Genomic DNA, 18,798 nt, shown 5'->3' on the forward strand with positions numbered 1-18,798 from the left:
GGTGGACTGTAGTGTTTTTGATAAAAGAGACTGCTGGAGCATGTACCGTCACAGCCGACGCTGTTAAAATGACATTTAGTGTAGTTTTTTTTTTTTATCTGACTTTATTTTTTGATCGAAAACAAATGAGAGATTAAAGGCTTCGCTTCAGTCCTAAAAAATCAGGGCTGTCTTCACTTTCTTGAGTTTCAACTGTCTGTGTATGTGTGTGCATGCCTGAGACTTCACACCCCAAATCAAAGGAAATGTTTCACAGCGAGGCGATGCCGTCTGCTGCTCAGTACATTTATTCTGCTGCTGGCGGTGTGGCCCTTCCTTCACTGTTACGTCTCCATCTGCCTTCTGTACTTCTTTGTATACAAGTCCCCAACTCCCAGTGCAACTGGCAACCAACAAACCCGATGATCTCTCTCTCACCATGGAAAACTTTTGAGAAACATTGGACTAGGGAGTAATCGCTAAATCTGCTATTTATTCAGTTGGCAACGAGTTCCTTTTTACAAAGCATGTAGCATGTGAAGCGCTGTGACACTCTGCTAAAATAGACTAGCAGCAGTATTCTTGTAGTAATAGGAGCCCACGCACCATCCATCTGACAGGAGTACCTCTCTACATAAATTGTGATGGTTGAGAAAAATACAAATATCTCACTCCCCCTCAGGATGTTTCAATACCTTTTAGTTTATCCTGACAGATGTGTGGCAGTCACTGTACAAACGTTGGAAGGCTTGGCATGTGTGCAACTAGTGGCAAAGAGGATCATAAAGTTTGTGATGGGTTCTGCACTCAGCTGTTTCTTCTACAAGGAGCATGTGTGTGTGTGTGTGTGTGTGTGTGTGTGTGTGTGTGTGTGTGGGTGTGTCCGTGCATATATCAGACTGAAATCAGGCCATTTTACAGGTCTTTTAGCAGCCATTAGTGTCTGCGTGTGTGTGTGCGTATTTCATGTGTGTATCCCACTACATTTACACTTTGCCCAAGGCATTCAGCATGATAGCGGAAACCTCCTGAGGTGTGGTGAGATATCAGTAGGCTGACCAGGAACTCGTGGCCCTGGGCAAACACAAGTATTTAAAATGCTGCTCAACTCGAGGGCGAGTTTAAACCAATGTGTGTGAGCTCTCTTTGTTGTTAATTTACCAGGATCAAGTGCATTTTGACTGTCTGGACTGCCGCTTTACATGTATGTAGGTAATTACTTCCACTAGCCACTGCGTTTGATCAATCACTTCACAGGGCGTCAAACCAAACCAAATGGAAGGACAACTGTGGTGTAGGAGTATTATACACTGTGTATGTAATTGTGCATGTGTGTGTGTGCCTTTAGGCAACACAGGAAGTGAAGGGCACGTACATAACCCCCCCCCCCCCGCCACCTTAAGAGATAAAAGTTGCATGCAACAGAATAATGTTTCCTCCCTAAATTCAATAGCCATCAGGCATGACTGTGCTGCTGAAACACCTTAAGCGACCCTGCACATGAAACCATGAGAAACTGACATCTGGGGAAGAGAATCCTCATCCCTTTGAAGTTCTTGTGATACACTTAATAACCGTGAGGTTTTTCACTGATGTCTACAAAGACAGCCGTATACGACCCTGGGCGTAGCTTAAAGGGAAAAGGCTCGGGGACAAAGAAATGGATGCTTCCTTGAGGTGTATGTGTGCGTCTGCAGTTGTGCATGCGTGCGCACACACACACACACACACACACACACACGCCTGTAAACGCCTGTACGTCTGTGTGTGTGTGTGCTGTCTGTCAGATGAATGATAACTCCTAAAAGCACTTGTTCTGCAGGATTTTTTTCGTGCTCATCACAGAGGCACAACTCCAGCACGCCTATCGCTCCAGCTTCAGCACAAGTCTCCCCATGCCACCAATATAATATTTAACAGAGGGATGAGTTTAATGTATCTCAGGATGGTTACTGGCACTCCTGAGAGCAAACTGTGTCTAAGCACGGAGATGATAAACTAGCTACTGAAATCTCTGGTTACTGCTTCCCCCTTATTTTCTCCCTCTGCTCTCATTTCCCTGCTTTATCCCCTCCAACTCCTTAAAACCAAATTTTACTTTGCCAGAAAATGTTCCTTTTTACATCAGTGGCTTTCTAAGTGTTTACTTTGAGATATATGGTTTTTATTAGAGAGGGTTTCAAAATACAAAAAAGAAGGCAGAGTTCACAACAGCTCCGTAGCATTGTGTATTTTTCTACTGCAACATGAACAGAAAAATGCATCACTTTACATTGTTATGGTCACATGACTCAGATATAAATTAGAGGTCTATTAAGATAGATTAAAAATGATATGGCAGGAAAGAAAGACAATGAGGATGACTTACAAAGGCCGTAAAGAGATTTTATGTGAGCTGAATTGTAACTTTCCTACTGTTTGTATAGAGAAAATCACGCGCCGTATAAGGAAGAGGAAGGACAGGGTGAAAATTAGATTTAAAAAAGTGCTAAAGATGAGAAAAAGAATGCGGATAATTGGGAGCAATGCGTTCTTATAGCCAAAAATGTAAATCAGAACATTTCAGTAGCAAAACAAATGTTTAAAAGATCCTTTTTTTTTTGTTTTGTTTATTCTTAAGATTAGAGGGTGTTTGGTCATGCTTGTGTGTTTACATGTCAAGCGTCGGCTGTCAAGCACAGAGGAGATACAGAATCAAAGATCATTAACATGATGAAAAATCTCCTCAACAAGTCTCACACTCTCATCTCAGCGCTCTAATGAGATGCAGATCATCGCGAGCGACATTCACAACTGCAGAATGTGCTGTAAGCCTACAACAGAGAGATCCATCAGCGCCGGCACTGACAGACAAACACGGCAGGCGGGTGCAGACAGCAGGAAAAGACAGCGAGGGTGTGACAGTAAAACCGAATCCTGATGCCTGAGACAGAGTCGACAGTCGGCACAATAAACCGCAGCGTGCTTTGAGATTAAACTCAGTGAGACAGGAGGGCAAAATATTAAGACTGTACCTCGAGAAGAAAAAGAGGACATTGATAGACGGCGAGACAGACAAAAATAACACTAAAGAATGAAATATATAATGAACATGGGTGCTGAGCGGTGTAAAAGAATGGAAAATGAATAAAACACATCCAACAAGATCTAAGACTGACAGTGTGAGAAGGGAGAGATGAAGAGGATAAAGATAGGAGAGTTTGGCCCCTTGGAGAAGTGAGTGACAGTAAATTCCTGAATGCAGACAGAAAAAGAGAATCCTCTCCTAAAGCCAGGGGACGTGTTAGTGTGTGTATGTGTGTCTGTGCTGCATGCTGATGTATTACCTTGTAATTCTGCCTTGATCAGTAAACTTTGCTGGACAGCTTGACAACAACAAAAAAGGTCAAGGGATTAACCTCCATTTGTGGCCGTGGTGACAGTCACTTTAAGCTTGTGATTGTTTGTTTTTAGGTTCTTTCAAATCACCTTCCAAAGCAGGTGAGATGTATTAAAAGAGGATCAGGTAAAGTTCAACTTTCAAGACAGCTCCTTCAATTTCAAGAAATTCCAGGGAATCCAGCAATCTAAAACCGGATTATCCCATTTACATTCATTGGATGGCTTCAAACGTCTGAGCCAAGACATAATCAAACTCTGTGAGTCATTCTGCTATTGAGTTAAAGAGTTCCAAAGATATTATAGAAGCTGTTTTAAAATTGACTCATTTATTTCCTTTTCAGCGACTGGTTTCTTTCATCCATTAGAAAAGAAAGTCTGCGTGCTTATAAATAATTTGCTGCGCTTATCATTCAACAGAGAAGAGGGCAACACGAGGAGGTCATTTTATCTGAAGTGCCGGTACTGCTTTTATGGGGGGGGGGGGACGATAAAGAACTGGTGTCCTTGCAGTGAAGTCTGGGGTGATGATTCGTCTTCTAACACTAACACGGAAAAAGTCACACACCATTTGTATTCGTAAATCCAAGAGATATTTGTGAAGACCAAAAAATGTACGTAACGTGTACTGTGTGCAGTGAGACATGGATAAAACAGGGATACAGAAGCAACAGGGGGTGTTTTAAAGGGGATATATTGTAACTCTAGATAAAGGGGTGGTATGTCGGGGTTGCTCATGTGCAAGGAACGCTGAGGACGGGATAAAAGGCTTCTGTTGTAACAATCAACCTCGTTTGCAGTGGGAGGAGAGACATATAGAACAGACAGATGAGCAGGGGAGGTTGAGACGAAACCCGCTGGTCTGATTCAGCAGGTACTTTCTTCTCAGAAAAGATCTTTCTGTGTGCAAATACATAAAACATCTCTTACGTTGGAACTACATGAAAATGACTTATTTCTATGATATATTGCTTTTTTTAACTAGCAGGGAGCAGAGAGCTTTGGTTTTTGATATCTCAGATATATCAAAACGTGGAGAAATAAAGCCAAAACTATCTGCTGGAGTTCAGTGTGAAAATCTGTGCTTTTGTGATGTTAATAAACTGACCTTTTAAAGTAGAGAAATATGAGTTTTGTGCTTTAACTTATCATTATGACTGCACAATGTATTGATGACAGAAGTACGACACCATCAGGTTTTAGAGTATCTCCCTACAAGCCTTGTTTTCACTGTGGAGCTCTGTCTTCACTGGGTACGATCTCACGGTAAAAAGGAGGTGCATCAGCTACTAAGCCACCAAAACAGGAAGTAGACAGCACTTTTGTTTCGTCAGGAGCTATCCATGGGACTCCCTTAATTTTAACTCGGGGCATCCTGCATCAAATAAAGCGAGTTCTCAGTTCGCACTGAGTCGTGTCCTCACTTTTTGGATAAGCTGGCAAAACCATACCCAAAAAGTTGTTCGTTAACCTAATCTTTGCCTTAAACTCAAGATTAAATCTACAGGATACCCTACGCCCAACAGTAACCTCAAGCAGATCCAGATTTATGAAGATACACTTAGATTTTTGCTCTTTATTGCTGGCACATCCCTGCAGATTTTCACGTGACTTTTACCTGACTGCTGATAAATTCTCGAATTGATGCACACAGCTAAACTAAAATATATTGACATTTAGATGGATTGAATTATGGCCAACAACAAAAATCATGGGGCTGGGGACACAGCTATTAACAACGATTATGATAATTGCTGGGTTGTTTAAGTAGCTAACACTCTGCTGCTCTGGCTTTTCAAAACAGAGGATTTGCTTATCTTTGTTTCATATGTTTATGTGACAGAAAACAGAACACGGTCATGACATGAGACTTATCAATTAGGCAGTCATCAAAGTTGCAGACCTAGTTTGTGTAAAAGCATTTTGAAAGTATTTTGTCTTCATCATTGTTGAATTAACCTCATTATTATAATTTGTGGGGGGGTTTTCCCGCTGCTCCATTATAACTGCCATCTGAACATCCCATGGCCAAAGAGAAGCCTGGGAAACAAGCTTTGTTGCAACCCATTACAGTTAACTACAGTGATCCCAGCGGGTCTTAACCTGTGACAGAAGGTGCTTTCTGCCACTCTTCCCCTGTATATGAGCCTGTAATAGGGCCACATAATTACCAGTGGCTGCCTCGGAGCTCTGCCCAGCTCAGACGCCCAGGGCTCTCATTACCCACAATGCTGCCTGGGCTCTTAAATATCAAACACCTCTTTGTGCTGGAGGCCAGAGCGCCCCTTAGCCTACGGCTACCCCTCTGTGCTTTGCTGTGCATGCATGTGTGGGATTAGTTGCGTGAGTGTGTGCCAGCACACATCTGGTTTTTTATAACATGTATATATAGGTGTTACATTAATGTCATGTTACACATAATGCTCACTTCCTGTGAAACAGAGGCTTGTAAACATGGAGGAGTTGATTCGGGGGATTGTGGGAGGGAGGAAGACACTGAGAGGGATGTTTTGCACTTTATTGTACCTGCTGCTGTGATTCACTGTAGTGCTGCCTTTTGACACTGCGTCAACGGTGTTTTCTTTCTTTTCTTTTTTGTCTTTAAACCTGTCTTTGCAAAGTCTATATTCTGAAACCTGCAACACCAACTCTCTTGAGAGGGAAGGACGCTTAAGTGGATCCAGTAAAAGTATGGACTGATAATATAAACTCATGTACTTCCTTTTAAAAGCTGTGGGCCTTTTTATTCAAACCAGACTGTTGCCGAGAGCAGACACAGAGAGTGAAAAAAAAAGAACTTTACAGGAGCATGGACAATCAATTAGCCAATGTTTCTCCTTTCATGTGCATAAAGGAACTGTTTTTCTTCTACACATTAGCACTTTCCTCTAAGTGCATAAGCACCGCAGTATAAAGTCTAAGGCTAATTTACAAAACAATCAGTTCATGTTTTCAGACAAACACTGTGCAATACATAAGTTTCTTCTTGTATAATGTGGAGAGCACATTTAACTTTTAGATGTCATTAAGACGTACAGGAGTTTTAAACTTGAAGAGATGGTATGTCCCATTTAAATACAGAATTCACCTCGCCCTGGTGATGTGCAAAATAGCCTATAAAGTTATTCACGATCTCGACATTGCGCATCAAATCGACACTTTATGGCACGTATTGTCGTCCTGTGATTCACTGAGAAGCGTTGCGTTATTTAGCTGAGCACCTAAATGTGAATCGGTGAATTTCTCTGCAAAGTCCATTAAATCAAATGCCTCAGTGATGGGAGGCTTACAGGTCTCTACATCAGTTGTTCTGAGAGTGCTAAGTCTTTAATACAATACTGTCATATCTCATCCTACAGATGGAAAATGAGCACGCTGAGAGACATAGGCGTCTTTTGCAACTTGTTCACAATGCATTCTGTAGCATAAAACAACCTCGCCTCTTCTTTTTATCGTACATTTAAGGGAGAATTGCACTAAAAACACGGGCGGTGTATGTGTAAATGAGCACTTTTCACACAAAACAGTAGGTGCACAATTGCACACGTACAGTAAGGGTGTGGTGGAGCCGAGAAAATGTAATTAACCACTTGCACAGTCCAAAAGTAAGAAAGGAAAAGAGAGCTGAAGGCAGTGACAACTAAACCCACAAACCCACGTGATCTGACTGCGTCAAAACACAAGTGTGGACTGGGAGTTGTGGCTCCGTGGTCATGACACTTAAACCTAAACCACATTGTGAGAGTTTTATAGTTGCATTTACTGTGTGCTTTATTCTTTTAATATATAATCTAGACATTAAATGTGTTACTTTTTATGTGATGTGCTTGTTTGCATTGCTTTACAAACCTTTCTATGAATATATGTAATCATTATTGGTTATGGTGGCCCCCAAGGACAAAACACATAGGAAAACATGTGCTTCTAACAAGACTAAGACAGCCAACCTTTTGTGTATGTTTGGGTATTTATCCCACTTGTTTGTGCTTCCAGTCTTGTTTGTGTAGCCCTTATTAATTTGAAGTGCATTCCCCTTAATATTTATGCGTTTCCTCTTTTTTTTTCAGCCCACTGATACACCTGATCTCAGAAAAATGCAGCCACTTCTCAGGCTCTCCTTCACTCGCAGAAATTTCCTACATTCTCAGTCCCTGATTGCTTAATTAGCCGCTGCCTTGGTAAATGGACTCTAATTTCATGCACATTGCAAGCCAACTTAAAGAACGAAAATGCAGAGAAATTAGAGGCCATTTCATGTGCATGAATCAGAAAGTGAATGACGGCCATAATGCATCTCAAATTAGTCACAACAGAGGATTTTACACATGAAAATTAAAGCGTGTTGTCAATTTCTTCGCTCTATGTACGAGGGTCATCCTAACCCTCTGGAAAACAATTAAAGGGCACCTATTATGCTCATTTTTTTTTGGGTTCACACTTGTATTTTTACCACAACATGTTTACATGCTTTAACGCTCAAAAAACACTTTCTATTTTTCATACCGCTTGTGCTGGAACACCTGTATTCACCCTCCTTCTGAAACACTCCATTTTAGCACCTGTCTCTTTCAGCCTCCCTCTCGAAAAACCTCTTCTGTATCTCTGCATCCTGCACAAATTTCTTTCCCGAGCGTGTTTCGCCATGTCCCATCCTGCTGTGCTGCCACTGGCTAAAACCTAACCTGTACATGCGGTGATTGGTTAGTACTCTTCAGGTCAATGCACTGATCGTTAGTACCAGCCAGTCACAGCACAGGAGGGTGAGACCTGGCTGAACACTTGGGAAAAGCTGGCACTGTTATTGCAGCCAGGGAATGACTGTAATTGAGTATAGCGGTACAAATAAAATCTTCCAAACCAGTTTTTGCAACCAAACATGGAATTTAATAAAAAAAAAAATTGGGAAGAAATTAAAAACATCAGCAATGTTTTCCTGATGTTAGCATGTAACTATATAGGCCAGTGCTTCTCAAGTGGTCAGGGGGTCCAGATTTGTCCTTAGTCATTAGTTCAAGGTCCACCCATTTTAATGTATTCAGCATCATACTGTTTGGCCGTGTCCTCAAGCTAGTTTGCTGTCTCTGTTAAGTAGCTGTCAGTTAGTTACTTATTCTACAGCAGGAAACGGCACTTCAAAATAAAAGCTCTGTGCTGGAAATTCACTGTACTTCAAAATAAAGTGTATTTTTTTTACAAACTTGACACGGTCCTGAGTCACTTGCGGTCAATTCAAAATGGACTTGCTACCCACTTTTGGACCACTACCCACCAGTTGGGAACCACTGATATATACTGTCCCTGGAGCAGATAGTATTCAGAACGGTCTGAAGCCTGAGGTTTTGCACACAGGAATTACTTTTACATATCTGAAAAAGTAATTATCTGAAAATTTGGCCATATCTAATATGAACATCTGAACATCTGTGTAACATTATATATATGACAGAAAATAAGGAAAAGAATATCAGGTCCCCTTTAAAATACAACACATTTTGCTCAAGAGTCTCTCTATGCCAGGAAAAAAGCCCTGATAAATCAGCCTTGGCTCAGGATAGAAAATAAAATAATACCACTTGACATATCCTGCAGTCATATTCACAAATTACACAGGCAGTCGCATTAAATCATGAAAGTGTGAAAGTGATGTGCGTTAATCTCGGCACCTCAAAAATTACTTTGCTATCTTTGATGAACCTGTGAGCCTCATCAGTTCCCCAGTAAGTTAATACGATGTAGCATCATTTGCAGTGTACAGTTACAGACAAAGGAGCCTCCGACGGCCTACGCAGATTTATCAAAGATTGATATTCTGACCCACAGCTGCACTGCTGCTCTGAATGGCAGATTTCTTTATAGGCAAACCCTGAATCAAATGAAGTCAGTGCAAATATCAGTCGCCTCATGCATCTCAAGCTGATAGAGAAAAGGCTTCCATTTAGCCTCGTGATTATGAGCGAAAACAACTGAAAATATCCAAATGTTCTTTACTGATGTGTTTGTAAAAATCTGCCAGGAACAATTTACAAAATTAAACTCGCTGTGAGCTGGAATATGATTAACTGCAAGTCTCCGAATCCTGACAACTGTAGAAACTCTGAGAGAAGAGGAGCGTTACGGAGTCACCAAAAGAAAGTCTAAAGGTTAGAGAGATCATACTATACCCAAAAGTGACAGGTTTGATCTTCACCTGAGCCAATTTGTATCTATCAACATTTCTTTGAAATGTCATTCTGCAACACATTCAGGATCGTTCTGCTCATACAGCGTTAAGTCTATGTGGTTAAAATGAAATAAAAAGGTGAAATCTTACCGTTATCCTCAACGGAGAAATGGAAGACATCAGACGTAGCATTTTCTTCGTTCCGTAACACATAGCAGATGTTCAGGTCGTTGATATCGGCTGTAACAGAAAAATAACTTTAGTTTTTTAGCACCAGGTGATAAAACAGGTGTGAAACTCAACGCTGGAAGAAGCACAAAAAAAATTAATTTGTGCAAATATGACAGAACTTTGTCACCCTCAAAACCAACAAAGAACAACAAATAAAAAACGGGAAAAGACAAGCAAACATCAACAAATAGTTTAATGTAATTAATGACATGTAAATGAAGGCAAGTACTTTGCATTTTAAACTGCAGGGTTACACTGTCGTTTCAATGTGAAATGAGGCATGATGAGAAGTTTAACCTTGCTCCAACTTAAAGCAAGGTGATGGCTCAATTGCAAACTGTATGTTGAGAATTGCCCTTGTCGAGATTAAAAATATATATTTATGAAACAATTTGCATTTTAAGATTAAAAACAAAAAAAAAGCCTCCGCTCAACGTTTCACGCTGGCTGCACAGAAAAAGCCTCAAACACACTTTGAAGTTGTATTATGGCTTTATGGCTCGTTCAAACACTCTCTCTGTCGAATAATTGTTCAAAGATGGAAGCTGTCCTGCTTCAGCACCATATCAGCTACAATAACAGCAGGTCTCTAGTATCACACTGATTCTGTTCCTTATCAGCAGCACTCAGCATGAACAATTTTCTACCAGAGGAAGCATTCTCAAAGTCATGCATCCGTAATCCAGGACGATAAGGCCGCAACCTCAAATCCAAGACAGCTCGAGCTAAACCAACAAAAAAACGTTTAAATCCTGAACCTGCCAGCTCTCTGTGTCAACAGCCCCGGAAAAACCAGGTGACAGTGGATCTTTTAATGACAGACGAGGGTAAGAATGTTAAGAGCAGGATTGCGACGGGTGCCTACACTTCCACAGCTGTTTTCCTAGCTTTTCTCTGAATTACAGGGTTTCTGTCTGCCCTTTTTCCCCCTCCATCATTCTCCTGAAACGTCTATTACAGTGCAGGAAAAATCATCAAGACCGTGAAAGGGCTTGGCCTCTGCAAACCACCACCTTCAATAATAGATTTCAGAGGAAGGAGGTTCATAAAAGTATAAACCCCTGACTCCTGGCTGGGACGCATCTTAAACCTCTTCAGAGGCCTACTGTCATTACTGCGTCTCCTTCCTCCCTTCAAACAAGGAGACACGGACAAGAAACGCATAACTATGTTACATTTATACATTATATCCAGATTTTTTCAAGAGTACTGTTTCAGATTAGTCTTCGTCTTTTCACATTGACGAGTATCAATGTGATCGTAGAGGAAAGGCACAAGAAAAGGCTGCTCTCTGGAGTGTGTGACGCAGCCTTGAACCCCAGGACCTTGCAGATGTAAAAGTCAACACTGTGAACCAGGGGCACATTGTTCATCAAATATTTAAAGAGAAGGCCTCGTGGGATGTGCCCTGGAAATGGGAAGAGTAAATAAAGAGCGAGGGATTGTCTCTTTCACCTGACTGATTCCTCTGACGAGCGTGTTTGCTCTCTCTCACTCACTCTCTCACGCCCCTTGCCTCATTCTTTATTTCTCTCATGCCAGCTACACCTCCCCTTCATCCCCCCTGCCTCCTTTGCGCTCTCTTCCACTTTACTTGCTCTCTCTGCCCCCTCTTCTGCCCCTTTGCCTCTCTTTCTCGCCGCTCTCTTTTTTTTTTTCAAAGACTGCAGCCGCGCAGTGGCTGTCAGAAGTGTCCATCTCTTGCACACTGAAGAGCTCTCTCTTCACTCAGTGTTCTCATCCCCTGTCTGTGCTTACACCAAGCTGTGGCACAAGCAGGTGAATTTTCTTACTTGTTTGTATAATTGCCTCAGCGTGACATGAAATACTGCATTGATTGCATCGCTTTAAACCTCAATCAGCGGCTCTGCTTGCATTATCAATAAACAGACATGAACACATGGAGAAACGTGTACAAATTCATAGCTCAAGTGGCATCTGGCTCTACCGCTGATGGTGTATAGAAATGTATTTTTGCCGAGAGGGTTCAAGTTTCCGTATGAATTTTTAAGACGAACAAATTGCAACAAATTGCCTCAAATTTGAACTGACCTGGTCAAACCGCGAGAATGTGCCGCAACTCAAATGCCATGCTGTCACTGAAAGATCTGCCCTGACCTTTTCACATGATCCTTCTGCTTCTGTCCTGCTTCATTTAACAAACCACTGTAGAGAACATCAGATGTGAACATTTCCCCGGAGATGCAGAAATAATAAATTATTCATCCCTAAGCGTCGACAAGACATTTGCGCGAAACATCAGCCTCTAACTTTGGTCTGCTAATTATGATTTGATGAGGAAGGCACATCTAAATCAGGCCCACAAATTAACTATTGAAATTCCCAAGCCTGCACTTGTCACACATATGAATAATTATTACTCCATAAATTAAAATCTTTGGTAGGCAGTGTGAGACATTAATCAAAACTTACAGACTTGCAGGGATTTTTGACTTTAACATGTCTTCTCTGAAGTTCAGTCCCACACCAGTCACACATCAATAGCTAGAGGATTATCATTATTTGATTACAAAAAATGATGATTAAAATCACTTCAATTTGCCAAATAAGCACAGTAATAACACTGATTAAAGATGTCTGATAAGGGAGAGGCATTTATGCATGTCAGATTGTCAATGATGTTATTTTGCCAGCTACTAATAATTTATAATAATTTAATGTTACATGAGAGATGGGTTTATGCAATTTTGTTTACTAGAACTGACAATTATATTTTGAAATCCATTTCTTTCTGCAGTCCACCATCACTCAACCACTGAACAGCACTTAACAAAATCACTGTCATTTGATTGTGCCATTCACATGCAATAGTCATGCAAAGGTCATACATTATAATGTCAGTGGGTGTTTGTTTACCTTGACTAAATGTGTTGATGGAGTTGTTTCCCTGTCCCAGGTTGACGATGTAACCGTGTTTGGGCTGCGTGGTGATGTGGAACACCAGTGAGGCCGGGCTGCTGTCTCTGTCCTCTGCCCTCAGCACTTTGGAGCTGATGGGGAACCCCAGGTGACCCGTGGCCAAGACCTTCAAAGCGGGGGCACCTTTGTTCACTACGATCTGGGGGACGCCATTGTCCATTGCCAAAATGGTGATCTTCATAGTCTGAGGGCGGCGAGTCTCAAACACAGTGTCGGGGAAAACGTAAAATTCAGTATGTGTGCCGTCGGTGACTGTAAAGGAGAAGGAGTCCTCTGATGATTCAGTTCCATCGTGTTTGTAACTGATGAGGTTTTCATTGAGGTCTTGTTTAGTGAAGCTGGTGACGGGCACCGACTGATTGTAGAGGAGTTTACCGTGAACAGGCAGCTGGGTAACAGTGAATTTCAGCAGCTTCTCAGCTGTGTCCTGGTCCTCTGCCGTGAGCTCAAATGGTGTAATCAGCTTAATCTGCCCCTCTGTGACAACTAAACTGTTTACAGTGACAACAGGTTTCTTATTATCAACATCCACAATGGAGACTCTGAACGTTCTGAAAATAGGATTGTAGCCATCGGTGACTTCAAACTCAAAGCTGTCCATTTTCACCTCATCGTCTGAGGTGTGAATGTAGTAAATCTTACTGCCAGCCAGCTGGAGCTGAGTGAAAGACACAATGGGCATCCCAGGAGTGTCTGTACACTCCAGATGGCCTCTGACAGGGGCCCTCGTGATGGTGAAGACTAAATTCTCATCAGGGCTGTTGAGGTCAGTGGTGCTGAGAAGATCTGTAGTCAAAGTCACTCTGCCGCCTTCTCTCAAAGACACGCCTTTACTGACCACATCAGGGAACACCATGTCAATACTGCCCACAGTGATGTAGAAGTAGCGATCAATTAGTGGGTTCAATCCATCGGTGACGTCAAATTTAACTAAGTCTCGGATGCCCTCCTGACCATTGTGTGTGTAAAGAATAAGTCCTGCATCGATTTCAGCTTGTGTAAAATTCATACCTAGCGTGATGTTCTCAAGAGACCCAGGTGAGATTTTCCTCTGAAGGAGACCCTGACCAGGCCCGAACCTTATGATGTATGTGAGCGTGCTGTCATCTGAATCTAAATCTGTTGCCTTGAGAACTTTGTTGTTGATCTCTTTGGTCTCCCCAATTTCCACCTCCAGGCCGTCGTTAATGAGCATTCTAGGGGTCTCGTCGTCAACAGCGATGATCATAACCACGGCTGTTTTTTGCACAGAGTACTTTCCATCAGTCAGAGTGACATCAAAGCTGTCCTCTGTTGTCTCTGAGTCATCGTGCTCATAAATAATGCTCGATGCCTCCCTAATCTGCTCTAAAGTAAAATTAGTCACCAAAACTGAGCCTGTGGACAGCTGGTTCAAAATGGCCCCGTGTTTGGGAGGTTTGGAAATGATGAACATCAGCTCCTCAGGTGGGATATCGGCATCGGCCCCGTTCAGAATTGGAGTGTCGATTACGATGTTCATCCCCTCCATCACAACTATCTCCCTCAAATAAATCTCCGGCTTTTCATCATTTGCTGGGATTATGACGATTGGGAAGAAATGGTTCTCTGAGAAATTGATGCCATCAGAGCACCTGAATGTGAACCGATCTTCCACTGGCTCCACTCCTTTGTGAATGCTCTGCACATAGTAGATATTCCTTTCCCCGATGTCTCTGATGGTAAAAGCACTGATAGGTGTTCCTGACCTGGACTTTTCTGAGCCTGGGGCGGGTGAAATATTTTCCACATAGCCAGCTGTGGGCTGGACGATGATGGTGCAAAGGATATCATCCGTTGGAGTGTCATTATCATCAGCGCTCAAGTGCTGAGGGCCGATGGCATATTTCTCCCCTTCAATGACACTGAATTGAATCCCAACTCCAACCTCAGGGGCCTGGCTGTCAACAGGAAGAATAGTAACACGAATTTGGACTCCGGTGACCTTATTGCCACCCACTGTCCAATCATCAGACATGTCTGTGAGAGTCAAATTGAAGCCGTCCTGCTGAGAGGACAGACCTATCTCACCACCGGTGTGTGCATACACAACCACACCATTAATGATATCAGCTTGTGTAAACCTAGTAGCAGGCACTCCTTTAACCAATATTTCACCCATAACTGGGGGGTCTTCCACGATAAAGGTCAGCTGGAGGTCATCTGTGTCATCATCATGGCCTTGAATGACGTTAGTTGTGATTTCCGTGGCTCCATTCTCCAGCACATCCATATGAGAGCCGATTGTTCCCGGAGGCAGGCTGACAGTTGGCGTTTCATCATCGACAGGCTTTACATTAACTTTGACCGTCACGGTTACAATATGAATCCCATCACTGACATCCAGCTGAAATTCATCGCTCATCGTCTCCTCCCCACCATGAATGTATGATATCTTCCCCTCTGGGATATCCTCAAGTCTGAAAACTCCTTTTCTCTCTAGATCAGTGAATGCAACCTGGACCTGGCCGTGTTTAGGGGGCTGGCTTAGAGTAAAGGTGATCTGTTCGCTCTCTGTGTCGAGATCTGTGGCGTCGAGCTCAGCGAGACTGATGATGTGCATGCCGCGTTCATACACAGTAAAGCCTGTGTTTGTAATCTGGGGGGGTTTGTTGTTGACGGGCTGGAGGTAGATTGTGAAAGCTCCTTCGACGCTGTTCCCAGCCGTGTCTTCGACAGTGTAACGAAACTGCACGACGTGAGCTGTTATTCCGAGCTCAACATCCGGAGGGTCGTAGGAGATCTTAAGATGGTTAATTTGCGCTTGTGTGAACTCAGTGACTTCAGTGTCCGGGCTGTCTGTCAGAACCAAAGCACCAAACAAAACTGGGTTATTTTCATCTGTGTCTACTGGGGGCTGGATAACTGTGTATTTGAGGTCTCGGTCCTCAGAGTCCAAATCAGTGTAGCGCAGAACTTCTTTGCTAAAGTGAGTGAGCTTGTACTCCTGAACGGTCATCTGCAGGGTGGTGCCTGGGAAAAGCTCAGGGGGTACGTCATCTATGGGTAAAACTCGGATTATAAACGCACTCTCTCCCGACTCATTAGGGGGGTCATTGTCATCCTGAACTGTGAACACAAACTGATCCATTATAGTGTCTGTGTTGTGAGGGCCTGTGTGCTTGTAAAATAGCTTTCCGTCAGTGATGTCTTTCTGAAGCCACTCTGTCACCTCCTTCTCATACACTTCATCCTCGGCGTTGAACTTCCAAGAGGAGGGGTCCTCGGGGGCATCCGACTGCCTTAAGAGCACTGTGCCAATAGTAGAAAAGGGAGGGACGATGGTGAATTTAATAGTTGAGTCCTCAGAGTCAATATCTGCTGCGCTGAGCATGAGGGGAGATATAGACATCATTTGGTTTTTGAACAGCACGAGGCCGGTGTTGGCATTTATAATCGGCGGCTCGTCATCAGTGGGTACGATCGTGATGGGGAAAAGGAACTCTACTTCATTTGTTCCATCTGACATCTTGAAGACAATGTTGTCGCTGTATGTGTCGCTTCCATCGTGCTGGTACACAATAACCCCTGCTGTAAGGTCAGCAGGTGTGAAGAGCTTCCTGTGAGAGCCCAGCGCCATCAGGTCCCCGTGACGCAGCCCATCCACCACTGTGATGGTGACAGCGTCCAGGTTGTCTTCATCGCTGATCTCCAAGTTGTGGGCGCTGAAGAGAGGCCGAGACTGGCCCTCGTACAGCAGCTGGCCCGTGTTCCGTGTCACAACAGGGGCCATAGAGTTCATCGGCTTCACAACTATCATAAAAGCAAAGGGGTCTGAGACGGCCCCGTCTGTGTCTACCACCTCAAACTCGAGCTGAAAAATCCTCTCAGTGTCTGAGTCCAGGGAGGGGGGCTTGTAAGCTATTTTCAGTTCACGCAAGTCTCTCTGGTAAAAAGACGTGATGGGGAGGTTTCTGTCATCAGTGCTGACTATGTAGCCTTCCTCGTAAGATAAGGGAGAGGTGATGTTGAAAATAAGCTCGTCTGGGTCTGACTCTGCATCTTCAGCAGCGAGCATGTCAGGGGTGAGGGCGGTCATAACAAACTGGCTGATCTCCATCATCATCATAGACACAAAGCTGGGTTTGGGGGGAGTGTTTTCTTCTCCCTCTTTGATGCGAATCATAAGATGGAAATACTCCTGTTTCACTAGGTTGCCTTCTTTATCATGCAGCTCCACAACCATAGGAACATAGTCCCTGTTGGGAGACTTGCGGTCAAACGTGTGCTCATAGCGGATGTCAGCTTGTGTGAATTCATCACAGTCCATCATTTTGGAAAGTTTCCCCCCATCTATGAGTCTTCCATATCTTGGCAGCGAGCTGCCGCTTGACAGGGATGTCACCTCACATTTGTGAGAGTCTCTGTCATAAGTGAACTCTAAAATCCTCTTATCAATAGGGTTGCTGGTGGTTTTGAGATTATCAACAGTGAGAGGCATGTTTTTGGTGAGTAACTCTAGCTGCGTAAAAACTACTTCCACCTCCATCATAAACGGGATAATAACGGTTTCGGTTTGCGCATCATACCTGAGCTGCAGCCTCACTCTGTCTTTAGCCGGACTTCTCGACCCGTAGTGGGAGTATGTCACATCATTCGGACCAAAATCACATGGAAACTTTTTGGGAGAGAGATGCCCCGGTCTCTGTGAGAGCGGATCGTTATCCAGCACGGTGATGCTGCACCGGTCTCCCGGCTGCGTCTGAATCACCAAATCATTGATGGGGTCGATGAAGACGGATCTCCCGAAAGGCACGCGTATTCCGTTGTTGGCCACCAAGATAGCATCTTCTGACAGTTCAGATCTGAGCGCGTAAAATAATCCAGAGCTGTCGGGCTGCGCCAAGACGATACCTGTTACTGAAACACACAGGAGAAGTCTATGGAACAACATCGTGGCGACGGATGTGATCCAAACCATCCGTGGAAAAAAAAAGTCGCTCTGCGGAGATGATGCTCAAAGCGCTATTTCTTTACTCGAAAAGATAAAAATCCCCAAAGTGTCGGCTGGATGTCTACACGGTGACTCCCGTGTGTCTATCCGTCCGGACCCTCGACATAGTCAGCGAGAATAGCGCGCAGGAGTTTTAACTTCAGACACTTGAGAGGCTGCGTAAAAGCGCTGCCGCCCATCTCTGCACATATTGGAGCATTTTGAAGGCTTGTAACCTCAGCTTCGTCGCCAATGGGCAACACGGCTGACATTCACAGAGCTGGGGCGGGGACTAGAGGATGAGCTGAATTACACAGATTCATTACCTATAGTGCAATTACTGAGTTTCTTCTGTCAGGATCTTTGCAAGATGTAACAGTGGTGTTAAAAGATAATATTGCCCCGAGGAAAGATAGTCTGTTTAAGCATGGCTCATGAGTAGCAGATCATATAATCATTTCATCTGTGGACATTCACACAAAGTGATGAAATTGGAAGAAATGTCAAAATTGTAACTCAGAGGGCTGCAGATATTGTTAATGTTTTCCATGCTGTGTCAGACAGAAAGAGTTCAATAACTGATAACAATGATGGAATCATTCTAAAAATGCAAACTAAACATTTTTAACAAAACAAACATTTGTTTATGGCTGATACTGATGCACTAGTCTGTCCAAATATCCATTTTTACATCTTCATAAAACAAAGACCAGGGGCATTCTTCTGTTGGGGCATCTATGACACACCCCACCTAACTGCAAAGTCCTGTGTTGAAGTGTGATTGTACATCACTGCTGCATGTCATCTGTCTCTCCAAACCTGTCTGTCAAACTGTTTAATAAACCCCTTGAAAACTCATTTACACAGATCCAGTGACTGACAATTTTGCACATCCTGATATTCCTTAAACTCTTAATCTCAACCCTAATTTCAGATTTTATGGAAAACTTGAAAAAATCGGTGGGGGGGAAAAAAACCAATACAGCAAATTATCAATTTTACAAATACAAACTAAACTTTAGGTAGCCTACTAGAAAAAAATGCAATGCAAAAAAATGGTGAGATGAACAGACTGAAAATTTTATCTTATTAGGTGAAACAGATGTCGACAGAGTTTTTCATTGGGGACATAATTTAGAGTTGAGAAAAGGTCATAAAT

The 18,798-nt window shown here is 43.1% G+C and overlaps 1 protein-coding gene across 1 annotated transcript in view; it reads right to left on the bottom strand.

Moving 5' to 3' along the window:
- The window catches only part of LOC125898717 (FRAS1-related extracellular matrix protein 2-like), a 77,141-nt gene extending 59,209 nt beyond the window's left edge, over positions 1 to 17,932 (bottom strand). The window contains exons 1-2 of the mRNA XM_049592598.1: positions 12,626 to 17,932; positions 9,668 to 9,757 (exon numbers count right to left, since the gene is read on the bottom strand). Of these exons, the coding sequence (XP_049448555.1) occupies positions 9,668 to 9,757; positions 12,626 to 17,627 (5,092 nt within the window). The 5' untranslated portion in view covers positions 17,628 to 17,932. The remainder of the gene's footprint in view (positions 1 to 9,667; positions 9,758 to 12,625) is intronic.
- Positions 17,933 to 18,798: the final 866 nt, after the last annotated feature.

The sequence above is a fragment of the Epinephelus fuscoguttatus genome, linkage group LG12 (genome assembly GCF_011397635.1).
Source record: "Epinephelus fuscoguttatus linkage group LG12, E.fuscoguttatus.final_Chr_v1".
NCBI lineage: Eukaryota > Metazoa > Chordata > Actinopteri > Perciformes > Serranidae > Epinephelus > Epinephelus fuscoguttatus.